Here is a 25,495-nt window from a genome sequence, read left to right on the forward strand (position 1 = left end):
GCCCAGTCCCTTGTGCCTGCTGTAAATGTTAGAGGAACAGCATGTTCAGGGTGTGGTGTCCTTACAGAATTATGTGTATCATGCCCATCTTCCTTCTTCTTAAAAAAAAAAATAAAATAGTTAAAAGCATAGCTCACTCTTACATTACTTTCTTAGAGAGTAATGAGCACTTGATCTAGGCAGTAAAATGGAGCGGCTCTGTGTGTTCTCCACAGAACCCTCATTTCTCAGCAAGTATCCCTGCCCACCAGCTTTCCCTCCTGGGGCTCAAACTGTGCTTTCATGGTGGATCTGCCTCCCTCAAAGGGAATGGCATTTGGCCTGTAAATGTTATGCCTGAACATCCTGCCAGGCTCCTCTCCCTGCACTCGGAGAGCTGGCGATCTGGGCTGGCCTCTTGGCAGCCCATCTCAAGGCAGAAATGCTGCTGGTTTGCAGAGCTCTGTGTGTCAGTCAGCCCAGGGCGGTGTTGCTGTTTGGGGCTGGGGACATTGTAACCCGCTTGGAAGTGAAGCTGCTCTTTCCAAGATGGCCAAGGGGGAATTTTTGCTGAAAGCAGTGTTCTAGTTCTCCTTTAGGAATACGCAACTTCCCTCCCCAACTTGTGTGCACGATTATAATTGTGCATATGTATAATTCCTCTCTGCATGTACTGTATCCCATGCACATAATGGGAATTGGAGTTGGGGCTCCCCTGATGCTATCCACTGTGTTTCTAAAGCAGCTCTCTTCAGGTTAGTATAACATCACGTTTTCCAACATTAGCAGCAAACACAAGCATAGCATGATTGAGCTGTATATACAAGCATAGTATGACAGAGATCTAGGCTGTGAGGAAGACTGGTGAGCCCTCCTATCATTCAAGTGAAAAATCACCATCTTTGTCTGAGTTTGAGGACAGAACGTAGTGACTACTGTAGGAGATAGATGACATGGATGCACAAGTCTGGTCTTCCAGAGGTTTTTGGGCAGGTAATGTACCTAAAGGTGTTCTTCAGCATGTGGTGGTGGAGGTCTGTGGCCCTCAATGGGCAGGTGAAGCATGGATTGGTTTGGGTCGCTGGTTTGAAATGAGGTGAAATGTAATTATTATTTCTCAGAAAAAAAAAACAGATGATCTAGAAGAGGGAAAATACCTGACAGCTGGGTGGTTCACTGGAGGAAAGCTCTGTTTGGAACTGTGGTGGGAGAGAGAAGGGATTGCTTCAGTTTAGATGTGTTCTGGAGGGTGTAAAATTAGGGTATGTATATATGATGATTTTGTACATGGCTACATTTTTACTTGGTACTTTTAGTACCGAAGTCAGAAAGTCCATACTGCTTTTGTTTCAGGTTTCTAGTATGTTATCATTCTTTTCAGATTTATGGTCTGAATAAAAAAAGTGTCCCCAAAAGTCCTGTAATTTAGAAAGTTTTGTGCTCTGATTCTATGTGAGCTGCTTATTTGTTTTTGATACTGCAAGCTTGCTGTGACCGGGTTAGACTGGTATATTGGAATTGGTGTTCTGTGGCACGCTGCCAATTTCCTCTTTGGTGAATATAGTGTTTGCAGAATGCTCTAACTGTAATGTTGCTCACAGACTTGTAGAGGAAACAAAAACTAAATTAGAGTGATTTTTTTTCCCCAATCCCACTTGCTAATGTGTTAGAATGAGGTACTTAATTAAGGCATATGTGTTAGGTTTCCTAAAACTTCAGTTTTGCTAATGGGTAGAAAGTAAATAGTAATAAATAAGCTTCTAAATAGGCAGATAAGCTTCTTCTCTGTACTGTTGCATTCCTACAATTATATTCAATGTATTGATAAATAAATAAAATGAAATGGTTGTCTAAAATCCACAGAAATTATTTTGATATCAAACGTGGGCTAGTGTAAAAATAACTGTGAAAGCTTGCAGTTCTAATTTATCATTACATGCAAATCGCATTTATAAGCATAGGGAAATGTAAAACTGGATTTTTGTATTTTTATGTTATTTAAATGTTTCATACCCTTAAACCAATTGCTTTGACAGAAAACAGATGAACAATCTGTATTGAAATATTCAGTTATGAAATGAGCCTGCTGTTTTGAAAAGTTTGCTTAGTCTTAGTGTTAAGTAAAATGTAGAAAGCAACTTCTGTCTGTAATCATTTGAAGTAATTTGTCGTAGCTTTTTTTGCTGAAGCATGCATTTGAGATGCATTTGAGGCACATTTGCACTCAATTGCATTTTTTTAATTATTTTTAAGCAACTACAGCTTAATTAAATTAAGCCTTTGTAATAGCTGTGATAGTTTGTACAGTGTTTCCAGATATTATTTCAATGAAGCATTGCACTCATTAATTAAATCACATCTGTTTATAGTTTTATTGTCTTAGCAAACTTATAGAAGTGCCTTTCACCTCAGCAACAGAGGGAAAATATTCTTTAGATTATATATAGTACCACTTCCATAGTCAAATCAACTGAATAAGTTTCTACAAATTGACACTAATTTTCAAATAAAATTCAAGATTCTCTAATGTGTTCATTAGAGAGCAAAAGAATATAAATTTCTTTATTCAACTATACAAATAATATTCTAGGCTGGGGGTCTTCTGGTACTTTTGTGCACCAATGGGGAGGGAAATGTTTCCAAAATCCACCTTGTAATACCTTTACAGATTAATATATGTATTAGAGTTATGAACTGTTTAAAAGTATGTAAGTACATATAGCTTGAATGTACTGATTCTGTGATTTAGCTAGTTAAAAATGAAAGAGATACAGGGGTGTCAGGTATGTTTTCAGAAGGACAACAGACACTGAAGAACAGATCTGTTAATTTACTTTTGTAATCAGTGTTCTCATTAAGAAGACAGATGATTTGCTCATTGAAGCAGGTTAATGGTGGGGCTGAAGTTGTTAAAAGGCTTACAAAAGAAGATTAACAGTTTAGAGCCTTGGGTCCTATAGATTACTCACAACAGAGGAATTTCTTGAGGACATTCCAGCCATGACGCATCAAGGTTATTTTAGGGTACACCTACTTGTCCAGCTGGACACCTGCATGGAGACAAGAACTAACGTCGGGACATGTCCAGAGCTGTAGTTTTTGTAAGCTTGACAAAACTGTGGCCTTGCACCATTGTACTATTGAATTCATGGTCAGTAATTAGAGCTCTGGTAAAATGCTAACATCAAATGTCTGAAATCTGTGCTTTTCTTTTTAAGAAAATCTTCACTGCTTTTGTTGTATCTGCTCCGCCTGGGACAGATCTATTGGGTAGCTTGATGGCAGATTAACTGCTTTTGGCTTTTGGAGCCTATACTGCATCTCTTGCAGAATCAACATGAACCCAGCGACTATAATCAAGTGAACCTAACGACTATAGCACACTAAAATTTTTTGCAGATACTTTTGTGGCTTGAATAGCTATGAGGTGGAATAGATGTCTGAAGTCAGTGAAACAGAATGGATTTAGCACAACAGCGCAGGAGTTTGCTGTTTCCCTTCACACCTCTTAGATTGACCAGCATTAGCAGTTAGCTCTACCAGGATGCTGACAGTTTGCAATTTTTGACTTAGTCTTCCACTACAAGCCAAGAAAAAAAAGAGTCTATCAACGAGGTTGTTAGTTTATAGCTTCATGTTGAGTAAGAGCAAGTAATTAAGAGGTAGGTACATGGGTGCAGTAGAGGTAACCTGAAGTTCAAGTCTTTGGTCTGAATCAGTAGGAACAGGGACTTGAATCTAGTTCTGTCATGTTCTGAAGAGAGTATCCTATTCCAGACGGTTGATCTTTCATCTGCTGGAATGAATGCATAGCCCCAGGTGATCACCTGTTCTTCATAAGCCAACTTCTTTATCTTCTAAGGAAAAAAAGTCTTCTTCAGGTCCTAGAATTTTTTTTTCTTATTTTTATTTTTATTTTTTCAGTGCAGAACAGGCACAGGCATCTTTTTGAAATGGAAAATGTTTGCCAGAGATAAGGATTCTCTTGCTCAGATGTAGGGCTGGGATCATTTGGCTGCTAGGAAAAGCTTTGTTCCAGTCTCTTCTAATGGGTTTGTTAAAATAATAAGAAAAGTATGTTTATTTACTATGTACTTTTAAGAGGACTTACTATTCTTTTTGTTGAGTTTATTTAATGTGGCCAAAATTTTTGAGGTTTATGACCTCTTGCCAGGAGTGCAAAATAGCAGTGAAATTACATGATCTGTCCTTCTGTAAAAATAAAGCATTTGAGGAGAGTCATGCCTGTTCTCCCATGATTTGTTGTGAGCATAGTATAGGAACATGTCAAGCAGGAAGCTCACTAGTTTCCTTTGAGTTATGTTACATATTCCCATAATACTTCCTTTCCTCCAGATGTTTGGCCTAGAGTTTGAAAGAAAAGAAAGCCTAATTTGCCCCTCTTTGATTTATTCTGTAACACTAAACTACTTTGTATAGAAGGAAATTCCACATACACATTTTGCATGCTGGGCTTTCTTTAGCGTGGAACAGTGACTCATTCTTGTATGGGACAATACCTTAGCTACTGGGCTAAAAGGGGTAAAAAGGGCACATGGTACTTAGCAGGCTAAAAACTGGGAGCCAGAACACTGAATTTTTATTTTTGACTCCATCAGTTATTTAATAAGTAACCTCCAAATTATGTCACTTCCCTGCATCTTTGTCTACCCAGGTATAAAATGGGGTCTTAAACATGTAGGACCTTGAAGGGTGCTATAAAACTGCAGTGATTAATGAATGTTGATAAATTGCTTTGAGATCCTTGAGAGGTGATTTGAGGATCCCAGAAAGCTGGAAGTGGGCTGGACTTTGAACTGCTGGGGGCAAAGAGGTTATTTTATAAAAGCCAGCACATAGCTGAGGCCAGGCAGCCACTGCACAGCTTCTGGGTCCTTGGGAATCACTTTTCGTGGCTGTGCCATTCCCAGCATCTCTGCCCCAGCTGCTTATCCCCAGCCCTGGGCTGCTCTGAGAAGAGACACAGGGAATAATTCAGCTGAAAAATAAAATAAATACACATTTATCATGGGGTTGTTTTCCAATTGGATCAGTTTCTTTTCTGGTATGGGGATATAGATAGAGGGTGAGAATGAGACATGGTGTCAGAGACTCTTATTGGCAAAAGCTACTCTGCTGCTCATGGTGAAACACAGCCTTCCTCCTTCATTTGCCAAAACCTTGTGACTTAACCAAATCCAGAAACTAAACTGGGTCAAATTAAATGAACATGTGGTCAGCATCAGAGAGGAAGATGCTAATCTGAGCTGGCTGCAGTGAAGAGGCTAGAGTTTCAGTTTTCTCACATGTAAAACCTATTTGTTCAGGCTTTGAACTAAAAACCAGATACATTCAGGCCTGGGTTTCCTTGTGTGGATGGTAGATAGCTGGAAAGCGTACTGACAGTCCAGCTTTGTCTCATCATGTGTGAAACCTGAATCTTTTCAGTGGAATCCACGCATTGATTCAGTCTGTCTAAATTATCTGTCAGTCTGTACACAGTACCTACAGCGAGCTAATCATTGGGCTATATTGATCTCTTTTTTGTTTCATAGATTTGATGAACTTGAGTAAAAGAAGCATGTGGCTTCTAAACAAAACCTCCTTTGCAGTGAGTTCTTTACTTCTATTCCCGCAAAGGCAGAAGTAGTAAATTAAGCCTGGGTGGAGGATTGTCCTACCTGCTTTATTACTAGCACTGAAAGACTTTCCAGAGGAGTTTGAGCAGTTCCTAGTGTCCCACTTGGGGACTCATCAAATCCTGCACATTGCAGGTAATGGCATCTGATCCCCAAGGATATGGCAGAATCCCCTTCAACCAAAGAACTTGGGGTGCTCCTTCTTTAGAAGGAGCTCCTATGTGTGCATGTGCTGTGTGTATTTATTCATTAAACAGTCTGAAAACCTTGCTAAAAGCCAAGTTAATTTCTTACAGGGACTACTTATGAAACCTTTTTTCACCCCCTAGAAGTAACTACCCATTTGCATAGTTTTGGTAGCATAAAAAAGCTGATTTCTCCTGGTGACCCATTTGTTCTGGCACTCGTCTCATCCTCTTCAGATTGCATCGGGTTTTCATCTAGGAGTTTCTGAAATGTTTCAACCTCCTTTTCAGTTCTTCAGATGAAAACCTGAACCTCAGGTATTGCATTTGAGACCTGTACAAACTTCTGTGTCCCTACCTTGGGCACATCAAGGCTGTGAATATCAGTGAATTTCTACTGCTCACAGAAAAAAAAATATAGATCCAGGCTGTCTCTTCATTGGGTTATCTTGCAGATAACTCTTTGTAGGTACATGTTACCAAAGATGCCTCCCTGGAGAAGAAGGGGGATGGTGGAGTCAGGGTGTCAGATGGGGACTCAGGAGTTCCCTGTCCTATGCAGGCTTTCTCTGAGACCTTGGTGAATGACCAAACCTCTCAGATCCTTACTGGTATATGAAGTGCTGCTTACCTACTTTCAGGAGCATTGTGAACGGAGGCTCTCAGGATGCTCTTCCACACTGATGTGGTGTTTGTGTAGTTAGGATGTACTGGCTGGATGATGGATGCCATAGATAAGTTGAAGCAGTTTCCCTTTCAAAGTCTGAAAAGGTTGCTTCAGGTGATGAATTTTTGGTGGGGAACCCCAATATCAGGTACTTTCTTAAATGTTACCCATTTTATTTTATTTGTTTGTTTATTTATTTAAAGAGGGCTAGCTATAGCCTTCATTTCAGGAGACCCCTAAAAATGGTTTCATTTTAGACATCTTGTAGGAGCATACTCGGGAACCGAAGGAGCATACTGCAATTTTACAACAGAGTTGTGGGTGTCTGTGCTAATTTGTGGGGGATCTCAGCCATCCATAGAAATGAGTTGCTCTGTTCATGCACTGGGTGGCCAACTGCTCCCTGTGATTTGTCTGTTCTCATTCTCTCACCCTCAGCTGTCACACAGATGCACTACATATATATACAGCTACAACTATCTCTTCCCTGGTGCAAAACTTAGTTTTGTACTATGTAGGTAAAAAGACTACAATTCCACTATACCATTTTCCTTCTCGGCTGCTGTAGCAATGCACATAAATTCTGTATAATATTTACTAGTTAATCAATTGACACATACTGTTTTCATTGCAGTGACATGTAAATAGTAAATATTTGTATTAGACAAAAGCTATACAATAAATCATGTGTATAACTGCTGTTTTAACATGCTATTAGTTTTTAATTTGTGTGATATTCAATATGCATTAAAGGTCCCCTAAGAATAGAAACAGTAAAAAAATCAGCGATTTACTCATTTAATTATGATAGAAATTCAAGTCTTACCTGCTGCAAGAAGAAATAAAGGTTTAGCATTCCAGCAGAAATATCAAGATGTTGTGAAAGTTGCTTGACCATTATAATGTGAAAATTAACTATAAAATCATAGTAATTTGCAGTTTTACTTGTAATTCATTAACACTGCAGTTTCCAGTATTCCACTGCTCTCGTGCATGGAAAAGATCTGCATCAAATGGTTGGGTAAGCAGCCAGCTTGAAAAAAATCCTACTGATGACGATCTAATAATACTTCCCATTCTGGGGATTCTTCATTTGAGCAATTTTGCTAATGCAGCACAACATGTAATATCAATATGCCCCTATTACTTCTGTTTTTATGACAATTTGTTCCAATCTTTTTTACCTTTTTTTTTTCCCCTTCAGATTTGCCATGCACTCGTCAAGTGCTTACTACAGCAAAACTTCTTTTCTTTGCTACCTCAGAAAATCTGTTTAATTAACTTTATCTGTACTGCATTAAGGGCAAGGAGGTAGCAGCAAGCTCTAAATAGGCTAGGGCTTTTACGAAAATGAAAAGCCCCATAGAGTTGCTTCATCATGGGAAATCACTGCCAAATGTTGTGTGAGCTCTTTCTTTCCTGGCACACACAATGTAGAGAAGCATTTTCATTTTTAGCATCTTGACATTCAGCTTTTTCTATTGCTTTAACACTTTTTAGTATATGAATATTTTCCATTAAAATGGTTTGTTACGCATTTGCTTATATTGAAACAGCAACTGAGATAATATAGAGATACAGATAATTAGAAGCTTAGATCATGCTGTACAGAAACATCTTAATAAGATCATATTAAAAACTGCATTTTATTTTTAGCATCATCTAATGTTTAATAAGCTAAAGCTTAAAATCTGATGAATTTATAATGATTTTGTGATTTGATATTCAGAAAGACTATGTCCTGAATACCAAGTGAATTAAAGTTATTGTGGATTACCATTGCTGCATTTTTTATTTTGACTTTAGAAACTGTGTTTGTTTAGTGTTTTCCACATTGCTAACCTTGAAACACAGTAATTTGAAGAACAGTGCTGAAGGTTAGCAATGCTTTCACTTCAGTCATCAGGGGGCAACAGTCTGAAGTTTATGGGGGTTGAGAGGAATTGTCTCTAAGATCTTCAAATAGCCTGAAAGTTCTGGTGATGACACTTTATCATTATCCTAAAAATGTCCTTCTGTGATAGTGAAGTCTCACATAGCTAAAGGCAAAGGTGGCTGGGGAAGGGGGTTTAAGTGATGTCAGGAGGATGGAGATGCTTGAGAAGCTGCTAATCAAACCCTTCTGTTGCTTTGCGAACATATACACCTGTGTCTTCACAAAAATATCCTTTGGCACAGCATTGTTTTGATAGGTCAGGTGAGTAGTATGTGCAAAGGTTATACTTCTTATGTCAAGTAAATGCTCATGAGCCTAAGGTCTTGTCCCCCTCTTTTGCTGGTTGTTAACAGGTAGCCACTGCACCAGTACAGATTAAAGGTAGATGAAGAAACATGCTTTGCACAGGGAGAGTTTCCTCTGGAATAGGTAGCCATGTAAGACAAAGATGACAGGGTTTCTTTGTCTTTACAGAGTGGGTAGTTGCACTGTAAACTGCACATCATTACTTATACTGGAAAAAAATCCTAACAGAGATCTTTGGGAACATTAAATTGTCATCACTTGCCTTTTAAGGGAGCAAAGGAAAATGTAAGCAACTTCTGCTTAGAAACACCTGAAAATATCATTAATTTTATTAAAAATCTAGCAGAAGCCTAGTGTTTTAGATGCCTAGGATTTTAAAGACTTTGTCTTCCCCCCCGCCCCGCCACCTTCCCACCCCAGTCAAATCATTGTGCTCTTTCCTTGCAGTCTCCTAATCCTCCAATGCCTGTGTTAAAATTCAAGGTATCCATAAGGCACACATCCTCCTGACCTAGTGCTGTAGTTATGATGATGCATGAAATAAGTCATTACAATTACTGAGGCAGTCTTGAGCGCTTAGTAACTCAGGCAATTGCTTCTTGAAACATGACTGAACTGAAGGAAGGATCATTAGTTATTTCCCTGGAGTACTTGGGTATTGTGACTCTCTCCCCAGGATTCTGTTAGGGAGTTAAGACCTGGTCATTTGTTCATACTTCTCATTTTATCTTTCTTTTACTCAAATGCTCTGTGGCAGCTGATGAATTCCAGATTGTGTCTCTTCTTCAACCACAGCATCTCCTTACCTGTCAAAGTTCAGCTCAAATAGCAAATGACCAGGTGGGAAGGAAGAGCCCAGCAATGACAAAAGAAACAGATTTAAGAAGTCATTACTGGAAGGTCTTATAAGATAAAATAACTTTCTGAGACATATAACTCAAAAATGAATTTTCTGAATAAGGAGAAGGAAGTTGGTTAGATGAGATCCCAAAGTTCTACACAAAAAGAGTATCAACCTGTAGAAAGCTATATAACATGTATAAAGCTATGCAAGTCAGGCAGGAATTGAAGCCAGAAATGGGGTCTGGGTCAGAAATGGAGGTCAGGATCAGAGATACATGAGGATTTTGATATTTATTGGATGACATCATAGGTTTTGGGAGTGTCTGAGTAGTCTGTACTATGCTGTCTGATGGTAATGGGATGTGGTGTGAGGAAGAGAATGGGATCAGAAGAATATAGGTGTCAGTGGGCATTTTCATCCCCAGTTGAAGCCCTTGCTGGCTGAAGAAACGACTGTGCATACAGCGTGATACCAGAAGCTGTCAAGTCGTGTCACAGCGTGGCTCTCTCTCCTTATAGATAATATCACTCAGGTTGCTCAGGAGATGAAGGAGGAGATATTTTGAGGGAGGAGAAAGGGAGTGATCAAAGGGAGATTAACTCTGGAATCTGCTGTCAATGCTGCTCCTAAGGGTGAATTAAAAGGATAGGGAAGGAGCCTTGTGTGGGCATGATTGTGGCTGAAAAAGAAGAGCTAGAAAAGTGCTGCAGGGAAGTACAGTCGAAGCCTAGCAACTGATGGATATTTAATGCTTTATGAATGGGACTGGTAGTAGAGCAGTATGATTTGAGGGGATTGTTCTGGAGAGCTTTATATTGTTAAGAGCAGGGAAGAGAGGAGGCCCTCTTAGGGAGAGGTTATACATTAGCTGATGATAATACCAGAGCCCAGTAAGACATGCAGCAGCCTGGTTCAGGGCTGATTCAAGGATATATCAGATGTCCTTGTTTTGGCGGCGGCAGCAGCCATCAGAAGGGTGGGGAAGATGGCACCTCCAGCTGCCCCAGTGCGATGTGCTGCTGTACATGTGGCAGCTCTTCATACTGTCGGGAAGGTTTTTTTTATTCTACTACTGTTATGAACAGTCTTCTGATGCCAGGGTACAAAGTGAGTTTGAGAGCTACACTGTCATTTATAAGGTTTCTTTGACCTGACTGAGGCAAATCCTAGCAAAACATTTAGTGTTTGATCTTTTCTTTTCAATATTTCTTCTAACTCTAATGATAGATCACCCCATGCAAAAATAAGATACTGGGTTGCTTCTATCAAGTTTTTTAGAATAGACAGTGAAATCTGGACTGTGTCACACTCCTGTGCATGCTCCTCCACAAAGGAGGAACAAAATTCTGTGCAGAGGAGGCCATGCAAGCACACAGATGCATTTAGTAGAGATGACTTGTATCTCATTGCAGATATCATGTGATTTAACAGTTGCCATGGTAACAATGCATTTTTTCATTCCATAACTTGAATAAATGTTGAGATTGCCTTTGGTGTAACTAACTTACCTCCTTCCTGAAGTTGGGCATGATTGTATTATCTGAAGAAAGCAGAGAGGAATCTCTCAGTATTCATGCTGAAATAAATTTTTAAAGCATGTAGCTAGTCAAGAAGTAGGTAGATGATTCCATCTGGAATAAAATAAAATATGTGACTACTTAAAATCACAAAATGAAAGAAATATAAAAAGTTACTTCATAATGTGGTGACTGGCACTGTATAACTGTAATTTCTACTGTGTGTGACACTTTGGTTTTCTTCAGTACACGAAAATTTGATTAAATTTATAATTTTATAGAGGTATTCTTATGTAGGCATGCAAGAAAGCACTTCTTTTCCTTGTTGTAATATTGCAACAAAATTTCTTTATTTCTTGTGTTAATTTGTTCCCATGCATGTAACATTAGAAAATATCATTTTCTTCACTGACGTTAGTGAGCATTTTATCCTACACAGCAGACGCAGAGTCAAATCTCCTGCTATTAGGCAGAAGGAGTGGGTTTTATTTTTCTTTCTAACTCCTTTTCATTCTGGCAGCATTATTGCATGCTCTATGCATTTGTGTCTACTTAGGATACATTATCAAGTCTGCGAGTGATTAGTGGCTTATCTATTTTTGAGTGATTTAGATGCATGAATTAATTAGCAAGAAAAGAGCCATTAGGAAGCATTAGTAAAAAGGCTGGTCATTTCAGACTATTTTGGAGGGAATTAAAATCATCATTCAAACCCAATAAAATTGTATTCATAGTGATTTATGCTTTTCTCTAAAGAAAAATCACTGCATTATATCTAACTTAGTTGAAAACAGCCACCAAACCACAGGATATAAACTCTGTCATGTCTACTGTTGGTCTAGAAGTTAGATAAATTTGTTTTATTTTAAACATGAACTTTGGATTTTTTTATTTTTTTTTCCTCCTTTACTCAGTGCTTTTTCACACTTTCTGTTTAAAGAATTGGTTTAAATGTCAGTACATTTGAGGGAGTTTGATTCTGGAGTTCCTAAGCTTGGGCTTTGTATAGTATTCTCTGGTTTAGAGTTCATCTTAAACCTTTTGGGAGGCCAGAACCACCTCCTGCCTTTGCTGAGTACTCTCATGAAAAATGAGCTGCATTCTTCTGTGAGCATAATGCATCCACTAAAAGATATATGCCTTACAGTGATAAATGTAATGAACAGCACCTCAGTTTAATAGACAAGTTTTAGTCTTTCTAGTTGGAATTGTGGCTTGTAATGTGGATAAGTGTATATATTTAATTTAATTTTATTTTTATTAGAGTAATGGGATTGGCAGCATTCAGAGGTGTTATGGACATAAGGCAAGAGACAAAGGTTTCTTTGATAGACACTAAGTGGCTAAGCCAGGTTTTTTAAATAATATTTTACTTTGCACGAGGTATAAACTGGAATGAAAGGCAAAGAAAGGGATCAGCAATTTTGTCTGTTTGACTTAGAAGTTGTATGTGTTCAGCACTAGTAACTAGACCAATATAAGGCTGAGAGTATTGTATATTTACTGCCATCTCTCCTCCTTTCCTTCAGGAGACCTTATTTGTTGCTACTTCCATTATAACGGTTGTAAGGCTTTGGTAAACGTGTCTTTACCACGGTGAATATTAGTCTACATTAATAAATTAAATCCACTAACATTAGTGAGCTACCTTCTGCAGCTTTTATTCTTGTGTGAATGCTGTATGGAGGCTGCCATAGAAGCCAAGTTCCATCCCTGCTGAATGTTAATCGTCATCTAGTTCCCCTCGTATCCTAGTAATTTCTAGAATTTCCTCCTTCTGATGTTAAGATTATTCTCAAGTATAAATTCTGTATATCCAGTCAAACATCTTCCATTTTTCTTTTCCTGAGGCATATGGTAACAGTAGTATCTGTTATCAGGCATGGGCTATCTGGGTTAAGTGTGCAGTCCTCCTTGAATCCTTGGCATTCCTCCTCCCTTCATGGCTCAGACATAAGTCCTGCAGTTCTTATATCGTTTTCCTCATACTTTTCACTGCAGCTAAGGCTTGGTCTGCTTCCACTGATATCACTGGAAGACAGTCTTTGGTGGCTGAAGGGATTTAACTGTTGCTTCATCTACCTGTCCTGTCCTATCCTGTTTTTCTACAAATGCACATGCTCTAGGCCTGCAATTCTTCCATATCCCAGTATTTTTGAAGTGCTGCCCTGCCAGCTGTGAGAGAATGATAATAGTATTAATACCATCCTCACTTCTTTTGTCTCTCTCTCCACACTTCCCCCTCTCTTTCTTTTTCCCCTCCTCTTTTGTACAGTTACAGAGAGAAGTTCTCCTAAGTTGTCCTTGCCAAGGTGGGAGCTCTCTGTCAGGCTGTCACTCTTACCTCCTAATAGCTATGAAGAGTGTGTGCTCCGAGAAAAACAGAAATTCGTAGCCTACAGTTGCCTTAAAAAGACATTTTTTATTATCTGACAAAGAGTTGTGGAGTGTTAAGGTTATGATATCATTATATCAGTGGTTGTGACACCAGTAATGATTTTTTTTCATGTTATTTTAGAAGATGTGCCCTTTGCTGTGTGTTAGACCTGTCGCTTCTTTTCGTTAAAGCGCTATCCATGAAAGTGCTCTCAACTTAAATGATGGTATTTGGAGGTAACTGCGGGCCAATCAGGGGTATGGGCAATTTGATCTCGATATAGAGCATTTTGTGATACTAAACTGCTATGAAATGCCACATGAGGCTCCTCTTTTCCTGCTCCTTTTGCCTTTCTTGAACTACACAGATTTTTTCATGGTTTTTTTTTATGTGGCCTGTGTGATGAAACCCCAGCCTCATTTGCAATGGGATCACCATTTGGGAGTGTTGCACGACTGAGCTTTTTCTTTTTGCCCTAGGACTTAATCACAGCCTTTCTTGCTCATGTAAAGACTCTCGTTTAGCAATGCCCTATTCCCATGAGTGGTTTCTTTCTTCTTAGTAATAGGGAAAGCAGAAATAATCCTACTCTCAGCAGTTTGGGGATTACAGGCAGAAATTGAGTTCCTTGATATATGACTGTGTAGGGTTACTGATCTTTTCCTTGAAGCTTGTTGTCTGTCATCTCTTAGCAGCACTGTCCTTTTGACTCCTCTACAAGGATAACTTGGTATTAATGTTGCCTTTCTTGCAGATACTCGGTATGTAGATGAGAACCCCAACATTTTTTCTAAAAGGGCTTGTTCTGTGCATTATCAGATGTGATATTCGGAATTGGCTTCAGCAACAAAGGATTTTGATTTATTTTTTTCCCATTATGTGGCTCATGCTATTTTTACCACTATTTGTAAAGCTGACAAATTCAGAGGAGATTATTTTGAGCCAAATGTCGGCCCTTTGTTTTGCAACTCCAAGACAGATAGCTCAGTGTGAGACCACTGGGAAGTTTTGATGTGATCCCTGAGTGCCATTTGGTGGCAGATGTGGTGATTGAGTCATTTAAAGCATTTAATGGTTTTATAGACTGGTCAGAAGTCACTGAGAGCCAAAACATCACTGCATAAGGCATTTTAATAGCATTAATGGATTTATGTTTCTCACAGTATACTGTGAATTAGCACGTTTATGAAAGTAGATTGAATGACTGAAGAGAGAAATAGATAGAATAAGTGGAAAAAGTTCACGAGATGAGAAAAATAATGAATGTAATATGTATATGCTATGAGCTGTATTTTATAGTGAAATAAAATAATGCAGTCTTATGTAAGAAATTTTTGATTCTTAAGAATTGCCACATGAGAAGCTGCTGTTGATGTTCCTGCAGTCCTGTAAAGTAATTTTTCCCCTGAAATTTGGGAAAAGTGATGATCATGCAACTGACTGCAAAATAGGAAATCCCATTGAAAACGTTTTGTGCTGTGATACTTTAAATACAGGTAGAATAGTAGATATATTTATTTTCATCTTTCTAGAATAAAGAAGAGGGCAACCACTGCAGAAAAAAAAGACCAGTCTCCTTATATAGCTGGGTTAAGCTGTGCTGGTGACTTTGAAATGCTTTTTTCCGGCTGTAGTTGATAGTGAATCAAACCTGTTAATGTAGATTTTGGTCTTGCTCAACACTCTGTGAAACACAGCAACTTTTTCTGAGATGGATTATCCAGAGAGGTCAGAGATATTGTTGTCCATCTGCACTTTAATTTTCATGTGTTCATTTCCATTTCCTTGTCAAATAAAAAGGAATAACCTGTAAAGAATAGAGGGATTTTTGTACATCTGTTTGTACTTTGATGACTTTAAATCTAATTCTGCAGTCTGCACAATAGCAGATTCCAGGGAAAAACATAATGAAGTGTAAGCAGGCAATCATCATTAATCTTTGATAGATGCTGCCTGAAAGATTGTTTCTTACAGGAGGAGCTGTTAATAAAATGTTGGGGTTTTTTTCTGTACTTTGTTTCATGTTTGTGATATAAATATATTTCTGTTTTACAGCCAGGGCTCATCTCACTGTCTACTATTAGCACTGGCAAATGCATCATACTCTAAGACTGCTTTTTCTATTGTTTCTAAGAGTTGTTGTATCTTATCTACTTATTCTGAAAGGTGTCTGCCTCTGCCTATTTAATTTTTTAATGAAAGATACAGTCAACTTGGTTCAGAAGCTGCTAAGAGTAAGGTTAGGCATAAATACTGTTTTGCTATGTTAAAAAGAATTCTGGCAGTAGTTTTCTGGAAAGCTCTTGTGCCCTTGTACTTCTGAAGTGGGATCCGAAATCCCTTTGGGAAAGAGTCTTTGGGTTTTTGCCATCTTCATAAATATCTGCCCAAATCTGGCTCAAGTTAGAGGCCAAAAAATACAGTTTGTACATGCTCTGTGAAGAGTTTCTAGAGCTCTGCAGGTTAGTATTTGAAGGCTTGCTAAGCTTTGAGCATGCTACAGCATGAGCTGTGAAGGCTTTTCTTTATAGCTGTTATCTCCCAGCTGTTATGATGTAGGATGTAGTGAGCCTGGATGGAGCTCTGTGGTAAAGCAGCTGTACCTCTATAACTTTTGCTGTGTCCAGGCTGGCTCTCAGTGGGCAGGTTTGGGGATCTCAGTGTCCCACTGAGGAGGCAGGTGCTTCCAACCTTTGCAGTGGGTACAGCAGGGTCCCCACAGACAAGGACCTTTTGTCTCTGCCTGGACCCAGTCCTCAACATATGCTGAACTGAAGGTAGAGCTATATGCATTCATATGCATATGAAGGTAGAGCTGTAGGGATGGAGCTAAATTAAAGACTATCTGTCAGTGTTTCCCAGTGTTCAGCCTTGACCTTTCTGTCTTAATAGTGTCCTTCTAATTCTTTGTTTGCTAATATGTGCCTGGAATTGATTATAATAGCCAAGCAAAAAGATATCTGCCCAGGAAAACAATTATTCTTCTGAAATGAGGAACGTGTTATTTTGTGGCTTTTGTTCTGCCCTCTCACCTATTTGAGCGCATTCCATGTGCTGCAGTGGCAGCCCCTCCACACTTGCGCTTCTCAGCCCCTTCCTGTGTCAGTTTTATATTTCAGACCTCTTACATGGAAGTATTCCCATGTGTGAGGGAAAGCTCCAGGAATTCACTGAGGGGAGCAGTCTTGTCTCCAGAACACAGGGGCAGGAATCCTTCATATGTGCCTTTTCCCCTACCTCTCAAGGGCATGCCCTGGCACCAGCATCAGAAGACAGAGGCAGAAGTGATAGGCATTATCTGATTGTGCTGAGTTAGTTCTACCAAATTATGCTATGAAAACAAAATTTTCCTGCTCTCCATAACTCCTAGAGGAGGCAATTTCTTTGTTACTTGATGTGATTTCAGAGCAGCCTGTGTAAAGTTTGCTTTGTTGTGTGTTGCCCATAGAAGAGTCTCTTTGCCTTTGCTTGGTTGGCAGCAGGAAAATCTGTCTCCAGACTGGATTTTCTATGCTTTCTTAAGTCTATAGGTGCCTTATAGGTTATCTCTTAATAGCTGTATTGCTTCTTTACCCATAGAAACCATCAATGTGAGAGTCTCTGGATCTGGGTTTTTCTGGAGTAGCTCTGGGTCTGATCTCTTTATTAACAAAAAAGCAGGTGGGGAGATGTTGAAGAAGAGTTCTGTCATTGGGAAGTGCATAGTTGCATAGTTTGCATTGGTAGCTAGCAGTGTTCCAACCTAACAGGTGCTTTAGTACTGCAGAGGTGTCCTGTCCTGTGGAGGAATTATGTGAAAATGCAATTTCTATTCAGTGAAGCCGGCTTCTGAATATACTATGTCCATTGCAGAGCTTTTTTTTTTTTTTTTTTTTCCTGTTAGAAAGCAGAGCAGCTTTCCTATTTCTAGCAGCGGGAGGAGGCAGCAGATTCTGAGTGTTGGTTCCTCTTTTAATTAACTGGAAGTCCAAACTTTGTGTTTGAGAAGGGTTTTTGAGAATGTGTCTGCTTGGTGAGATGCTGAAGGGGGAACGCCATCTTCCAGAGTAGCCATTGTTAATGTCCTTTCAGTATGAGAGAGCTTTCGCACTCCCAGTGCTCCCAGTTGACTTGCTGCCAGCTGCTTGAGTATGTAATGTATGTATGGGTACACTTAAAATCCATTCTCATATATATGGAAAGAGATGGTTTGTACAAATACATCACATACATGCCCCATATGTGCTGCAGTTGGGAATCTCAGAGGGCACAGGGAAATGAGGATTTGAGCTATTTTAGAGGATAACAGAGGAAAGGCAGGGAAATGGAAAGATTTATTTGTTTTGATAAATCTCCCTGTTACTGAATTGCTTTAATGTGGCACCTCTTTCTTGTTCTTCCTCTCTTCTTTTGGTGCTACTCTCATTCCATCTTGTCTAATGCTTGGGCAAAAAAACCCCCCACATCCGATGAAATGGAAGATTACAATTATGCATCAGTATTCCTGTGGCTGCTCAGTAATGTCCCCTGGGAGTGTTACAATGAATATCTGACATTAATTGGCTCAGTACCTGTATGTCTGACCTTGCAGAAATTTAATAGATCAATTCTACATGTTGTTTACTGATAAAAGAAAACTTCTTCAGGGCAAGGGCTGCACGTTTGGACATACCTGTGCCCCTGTGACAACCAGAAGCAGCTATCAGACTCACTGGTTTTGGAATAAGAAATAAAATAATAGAAAGAGAGACCATAAAGTGGTTTCCCTCCCTTGTTTTGCCAAGCTCTGTTCCTCAGCAATTTCTACCCCTCTTAAAGTCTTTGTCACTGCCAGAGACTCTACATTTGATGCACAAATGCTGTTTTTTCTCCTTTGAGTATTACATGCCTTCATACGTGTGTTTAACATACTGAACAATATAACTAAACCAGGTCAGAATTAGAGGAACAGCAACTGGATGTACTTGCGTAGAAACACAACTCTTTTGTGTCGCTCACACTCTGGTGGACTGAAACTGCCGGGAGGGCAGATCTTTGGCGATCTCCATGTGCCCTGCTCAGCAGCAAACCCTCATCTCCTGTGGTGCCCAGTCAGCTGGTGTTAGCAGCTCTGTGGATGTGGGCTGCGTGTGCAGAAATGGATGATTGTTCAGCTCCCTTCATTTTCAGGAAGCCGAGGGGGAGAAAGTCAGTGTTCAAATCCCAGTTTAGCTGCGATTCACACACCGGGTGGTCACTGGGCTTAACTTTCTGTGGGGTGCTTGTTTTCCAAGTTTAAAAGTTGTTCGCAGGGATTCGTACACGGATTGAAGAGATGCTCACACATTGCATGCCTATTCCACTAGGTTTATTGCCTTTGTTGAAGTCCAGTAGAGATGCTTTACAGAATGTGTGTTCTGCCTCTGTATTACTGGAGTGCTGGGAGCTCTTGCCGCTTTTGACTGTTGCTGCTTGTCCCCCGCTTTATTTGATCGGCTGGGTATTAAATAAGCCATCACCTCGGGGACACGGAAACCCGCACCCCAAACCCGGCTCTTGCGAGTTAAAATCCAGCGCAAGCTGCCGAGTACCGCTTCCAAAGGGGAGCTCGTTCCTCCCCTCTGCCCCTCAGATATCTGAGGTGTGGGGCGGCCCTGGGCAATGACCGCGGGCTCTGTGTTGCTCTCCCCCCTGCGCACGGAAGGCGGACGATGGAGGCGGCGGTGAGCGGGCGCGGGAGGAGGCCGGCGCAGCGCTGGTGCTGAGGAAGGTGTGGTCACGCAGCCCAGCCCCCGAGCGGCGCGGGAGGTAAGGCTTCCGCGGCCCCGGGAGCGCGGAGCTTGGCCGGCCGGGCCGGCTTCCGCGGCGGCGGCGGTGGGGCTGGAGGGACTGCGGTCCCCGGCTGGGCAATGGCCCCCACCGGGCGCGCCTGAGGGGGAGGGTGCGGCGGGAGCGGGGCCATGGGGAGCGGCAGGGTGCGGGTGCCCGAGGCGCTGGCGGGCTGCTGCGGGGAGCGGTCGCTGCCCACCTTCGACGTGCCTTACTTCAAGTACATCGACGAAGAGGATGAGGAGGACGAGTGGAGCAGCCGCTCGCAGTCCTCCACCGAGGATGACTCCGGGGACTCTTTGCTTTCTGACAGATACGTGGTGGTGTCGGGGACGCCGGAGAAGATTTTGGAGCATCTGCTCAGCGACCTACACCTGGAAGCCGCCCAGGACAAAGAGACCGGTAAGGAGCCACCACACGGGGAGGCGGTGGCCGGGGAAGGGCCCGGTCCTGGGCGGGAGAGGGTAAGAGGACCCGGTCCCGATGCCGGCAGAGGGGGTCTGCGCGGGGGTCGCTTTCAGGCATCCTCTGCCGAGAGCCGGCTGCCAGCCTGATCAGCCTGGGGCAACGTGAGGAGGAAACCGCGAGCGTGCGGCAACCGGGAGGTGGCCAAGCGGGACTCCCGGGCAGGGATGTCGGCTGTGAGGAGGGCCGCTCCCCAGCCGCACACTTAGCGCAACTTGAGCCTCTTTTATCTCGGGCAGTCGTTGCCGCCTGCTGCGGCCTGCCTTGCACTGCACCAGTGTCTCCTCAGGCAGAGGCTGCCATTCCCCGCAGCCTGCAGCTATGATTATTTTGATCAGGATACTCTCTCTGCGCTTCAGTCTCCTGGCCAACTACTCGTTTTGCCACCACCCCAATACTTTGGCACACCTTCTGTTTCACAAGCCCGGCTTAGAAGTTCCCTTTTAACCCAGAGCACGGTGTATAGCTGTGTCTTCAGTCCTTCTGTGTCTTCAACCAGAGACTGTAGTTTGTTCCAGCCTAAAGCAATTATTATGATCCGTCTGCTTGACATGTGGTTTAATTTTCAGGTGGATCTCTTGGCTGTATGCACCAAGGTTTATGTGTGTATGTATTGTCGCCAAGAGCTCCTGGAGTTGTTTATCACAAGTGCCTGCAACATGCAGTTCGTATAAATAGTTTTAATAAAAGCGGCCAGGCTGGTGAGACTTTCAGAGCTCCCCAATACTGACAAGAAGAAGGCAGCTGGCTCTAAATGGTGCTGTGCATTTGATCGTTCCCAACAGGGTTAAAATGTATGCTGCTGCTGCCTGTATATCTCTCTCTCTACAAAAGAGATTACTGAGAATAAACACACTTTAATCCTTTTAAGTGACTGAAAATATAAATAACATCTGTGATTCCCAGAGGAACGTCTCAGAACAAGTTGTTTTATATGGGACAATAGGCATATTCGTAGTGCTGATGTGTGAATGCTCCGAAGAAACATATACGGTGTCTGTTGGTGGTATTATTATGGTATTCCTACTGCTGCTTTTGTCTGCCTAGACATTAATATTTAGTGCAGAGGGAAGGTGTGATGTTTTTTCTTCCACAGATGCCCTCAGAATAGCTCTGGGAGCAATTTACTTGAGCCAGATCTCAGGCAGTGTAGTGAGGGCCCTTTAAGGTCAAACGTTGTATCTAGAATAAGTTTCCTGTTAATGTTTATGAAATGCGGATTGAGGGACATTAGCTGCCTGCCTTCCTGGTCAGCTTCATCTTTTTTCTTTATAAGCTCAGAACCTTGCTGGAAAAAAATGTGATTTTCACTAGCGATATGCATTATATTTTAGTGTTCATAAATATAAAAGATTCCTTACATGAAGCATTAGATGCTGTATGCATCTGCAGGTGTACTACCTTTTCTTTCTTTTCTCTTTGCTGCCCTCCCTCTCATCACCAGGAGACTGTTCATAAGCCTGTTCTCATTGTTGCAGAGAGGGGCTGCTAAGCTGCCCTCAAAACAAATGCTAAGCCACTACTTGGAGTGGTTGTTAGCAGATGGTAATGTATTTGAAGGTTGATTGGCTTCCCTTCACCTCTTCTGCCTTATCCTAAGACCTTTTAGAGAGAAGCAATTAGCTCTGCCCTGTAGCCAGGGTTAACTGGATCCCAGAGGCAGAACAAAGTAGATGTGGCTTCAGTTTTTTGCCATCACAAAGAAGTGTGCCAAACCTTGCTCAGCAGCCTTCCACTTTCCTCACTTACTGGTATTTTTCTGACTTTATTAAGCTGGTAATATAGAACTTTGTCAGAATGGAAGATTTTGGGAATTCTGTTTCACAATGTTCTATGTGGTAGATGCCCCTGTAATATTTTTTTATCAGTCTGTTTCGCAGACCTAGTGGCATTTGGCATGAGGAAGTATGGGATATTGACTGTATACGTGTACTTTGTGTGTGCAGCTGAAGGCATCCTTCTGCTGATTGTGTGTTTGATTTTGCTCTTCTTTGCATTTTCTGTAGTTCCAGTCTGGCCCATCTCAGAGAACGGTTGTGTTGCAGAGTCCTGCAGACTTGTGTTTTAGCAGGCATAGCTTTGCAGAACATAAAAGGACAATGCTGTTGTACCCTACTGCTGCTCCTGTTGTCAGTCTGCCAGTTCCAGGATGAACTCCTTGGCCTCCTGCTTTTCCTCCAGTCCCCAACCTGTTTTTCTTATTTGTGTCTATAAAGAACATGAGAAGGAGCTGTTCTTATGTATGCTGGTGCATGGGAGGCTGTTGTTCTCTTTGACCCTTTGCACTGCTTCCCGAAGAGGGATTCTCTGTGTGTTTTCATTCCCACTCTTTGTATAATAAATCATAACTGCAACTCTCTATGGTCATTAAAAAAAAAAAATTAAAACCACTGTCTCGTGAGGCTAGTGTGGTAATGGAACACTGCTTCTTATAAATACTGACAGTGGCTGAATGATGCACCATGTATTATTACTTCCAGCCATCCACCATTTTCCAGCCCAAGTCAGCAGGTACCACTTGCAGCTGGAGAATGAAAGGGAAGTTTTGGATCTGGTCTAGAATAAATGTAGCTGGGGTCCAGCCCAGACCTCAAGGCTCCCTTCAGCTCTGCTAAACCTATAGCAAGATATCTTGAGAACTCTGCTGTGGCATCCTCTGCTATAATAAATAGATGGGGACCTGGACTGAAGAGTCGTCCCATTTTCTGTGGTGTTATAGCAATCAAGGGCACTAAAGAGGACACTGCAGTGTGCATAGCTAGACTAGTCTATTGCTCAGATGACTTCCTTAGGCAAGGATGTCTTGAAAGCCTGAGGTTTGTAAGACTTGGAACTTAACATGCTTGATACTGTTTAATTACTGAGGTTGGGTTGTTTTTTTTTTGGGTTGTGACTATGTCAGGGAGTATATGCGAGTTCTTGTGGCGCCATCTTAAATTTGGGCTTGCCAGTAACAAAGGCTTGCCAGCCATCCATCTCAGAGGGATAAAGTTTTAATCTCCTGAGTTATTACAACCTGCAGTGTCCCAGCCCCCAAGAAGATTGTTCCTGTTTCTTACCATGACATGGATGGAAATTTTAAATTTCTCTAACCAACAGCATTTTTGAGTCATGTCTTAAGGTTGTTGGAATCACTGGGGAATCTCTGCTGAGTGTGTACTTTAGAGGGCAGTTTGAAGTTTTACGAGTTGAACAGAGTAAGACACTTCAAATATGTCAGTATCCAGGCAGAAAATGCAAGGCAGACTTCCTGAGCTAATCTTCATCAAGGATGGGGATTTGAACAATTAAATCTCCAAGAAGCCAAATCTTAGTGTCTTAGAATCTCTGATCCCTTTCCACTGACTACAACATTTCTTTCAGAGTTGTTGTCCTTCTCTGAAAAAACTTTTATTTCTTGGGCATTAACACAATTTTCTTCTCTGGATATTATTCTGATCTAGTTTTTGTAATAACCTTGGACTGGCTTTTATTCAAGCATGCCATCTTGCCTTGTGGTGGTTACATTCAAAGTTTGGCAGCCTCTGGAATGACACAGTGGTTGTCACATCCACTTCCATTTCTATGGACTTGCCTGGATCCCTCAGACCACTTCCTTCAGGCCACTGAGCCACCTCTCTCAGGCAGCTTAAGCAGAATATCTCAGAAGCACAACATAATCTCCATCATCACATGTGATGACACTACCTGTCTTTTACCTCCCTACTGCGATATTAATTTTAGGGAATGAGTACGGAGAAGAGACTGATTTGTGAAGGTCTATGAGAGCAAGAAGTGGTGGAAAATGGAGATCTGGAGAAAGCATATAAGTGAGGAATGGTATGACTGGAACAATATGATGTTGTTGGTCTTAACTGATGTGTCTTGATGGGACCTTGACACACTTGTGGGCTGATGCTAACCTCATGACGTTTAACCATGATAAGTGCAAGGTCCTACACCTGGGTTGGAGCAATCCCAGGCACAGCTACAGGTTGGGCAAAGAAGAGATTCAGAGCAGCCCTGCGGAGAAGGACTTGGGGGTGCTGGTTGATGAGAAAATGAACATGAGCAGGCAGTGTGCACTTGCAGCCCAGAAAGCCGACTGTATCCTGGGCTGCATCAAAAGGAGCGTGACAGGCAGGCCGAAGGAGGTGATCCTGCCACTTTACTCTGCTCTTGTGAGACCTCACCTGGAGTATTGTGTGCAGTTCTGGTGTCCTCAACATAAAAAAAGGACATGGAACTGTTGGAACAAGTCCAGAGGAGGACCACGAGGATGATCAGGGGACTGGAGCACCTCCCGTATGAAGACAGGCTGAGGAAGTTGGGGCTGTTGAGCCTGGAGAAGAGAAGGCTGTGTGGAGACCTCATAGCATCCTTCCAGTATCTGAAGGGGGCCTGTAGGGATGCTGGGGATGGACTCTTCATTAGGGACTGTAGTGACAGGACAAGGGGTAACGGGTTAAAATTTAAACAGGGGAAGTTTAGACTGGATATAAGGAGGAAATTCTTTCCTGTAAGGTGGTGAGGCACTGAAATGGTTTGCCCAGGGAGGTTGTGAATGCTGTGTCACCTTACCTGGGACAGTGCATGGTCCTTGAATTAGTGGGAATTCTCCTCTCTTACACAGAAGCAGTTTTAGCTTTAGGATCTAGAAGGGGCCTTCAGACCATGTCTGTCCTAGAGGTGCTGTGGAGTGAGGGTTACTTTTGTTTAATCCTTTCAGTTTCCACCCTTGCACCAATGACACTACTTTGATGTTGGGTAATAGCATCCTCTGCAGAGCTTTATGTGACCTTTTAGAGGAATGGTACTGCCTCGCATCAGCTGACTGTAGTCAGCTGCTAAATGATATTGTGAAAAAGGGTTACAGCTTGGCCTTTTCTAGGTGTGTCTTTTGTTTAATAATCCAAAAAAAAAATCTGATTGCTTTTTGATATTTTGGTGGTTTTTTTTTTGTTTCATAGCTATATATGACATTGTTAGGAGTTTTGCTCACTGTGCTTTATTACTGATGAGTAAAAGGTGTTAAAAAATGTACTCCTGTGATTGCCACACAACCTGATGTGTGTGGACTGATGCCAAGAAGAATAAATATTTGCCCCACACTTTGTGATCCTATCTTCCAGCTTTTAGGATGGGGGGAATAAATGCCTGCTAGCCCTTCCTCTTACTAGTTCTTTATAATAAAATATTGCCTGTCATCATTTTGAGGGATTTTGTAAACTTTTCCCCAAAGTTTTAGGAAAACTAGGTGAACTGAGTAGGCTAAATGCTATGCCTATAGGAGAGGAATAATAGTTTAGCGGACTGCATGGAACAACATCATCTAAGAATAGCAGAAAAGCTGAAATAATCATTTATCTCAGTGTTCAGTGTGAGAGAACCTGGGAAGGTTCTTGTGCAGAGCCATTGCTTCATTAAGCATGAGTCTAAGCTCTCTCAAATTGCAGAGCCAGTAGAAGTAGGTTTAGAAACAATCAATAAAATGAATAGTAACAAATCACCAGGATCAGATGTTACTCCCCAAAGACTTCTAAAGTAGCTCAAATATGAAATTGATTAACTCCTAACAGTAGTTTGTAATCTGTCATAAAATCATCTTGAGCAGCAGAGGAAGGTGAAAAATGTGATGCCAATTAAAAGTAGTGGTTCTGTCTGGGGAACCATCTAAGCAATAAGGTTGTCATTTTACCAATACATTATTCCAGCATAAAGTGGCACTGTAGTCAAAAGAAGCAGCTCAGCCTTTGGTGAGCACTCATTCCTGTTGCTGCACTGGTCCCTTGGTGCAGTCCCCAGGTGACAGCC

General features: G+C 41.4%; 1 protein-coding gene across 4 annotated transcripts in view; it reads left to right on the plus strand.

Annotated features, from left to right (window-relative positions):
* RAPGEF5 (Rap guanine nucleotide exchange factor 5) overlaps positions 1–25,495 on the plus strand; it is a 141,056-nt gene that overhangs the window by 55,590 nt on the left and 59,971 nt on the right. For 3 of the 4 annotated variants that reach the window (XM_061469192.1, XM_061469194.1, XM_061469195.1), the window contains 2 exons: positions 19,110–19,216; positions 19,551–19,639. In XM_061469192.1, coding sequence (XP_061325176.1) covers positions 19,110–19,216; positions 19,551–19,639 — 196 coding nt within the window. The remainder of the gene's footprint in view (positions 1–19,109; positions 19,217–19,550; positions 19,640–25,495) is intronic. The other variant, XM_061469193.1, reaches the window with a different exon arrangement.

Source organism: Pezoporus flaviventris, unplaced genomic scaffold (genome assembly GCF_033815535.1).
Source record: "Pezoporus flaviventris isolate CSIRO_AGI_PZ_B2104156 unplaced genomic scaffold, CSIRO_AGI_Pfla_v1 ptg000055l, whole genome shotgun sequence".
Classification (NCBI taxonomy): Eukaryota; Metazoa; Chordata; class Aves; order Psittaciformes; family Psittacidae; genus Pezoporus; species Pezoporus flaviventris.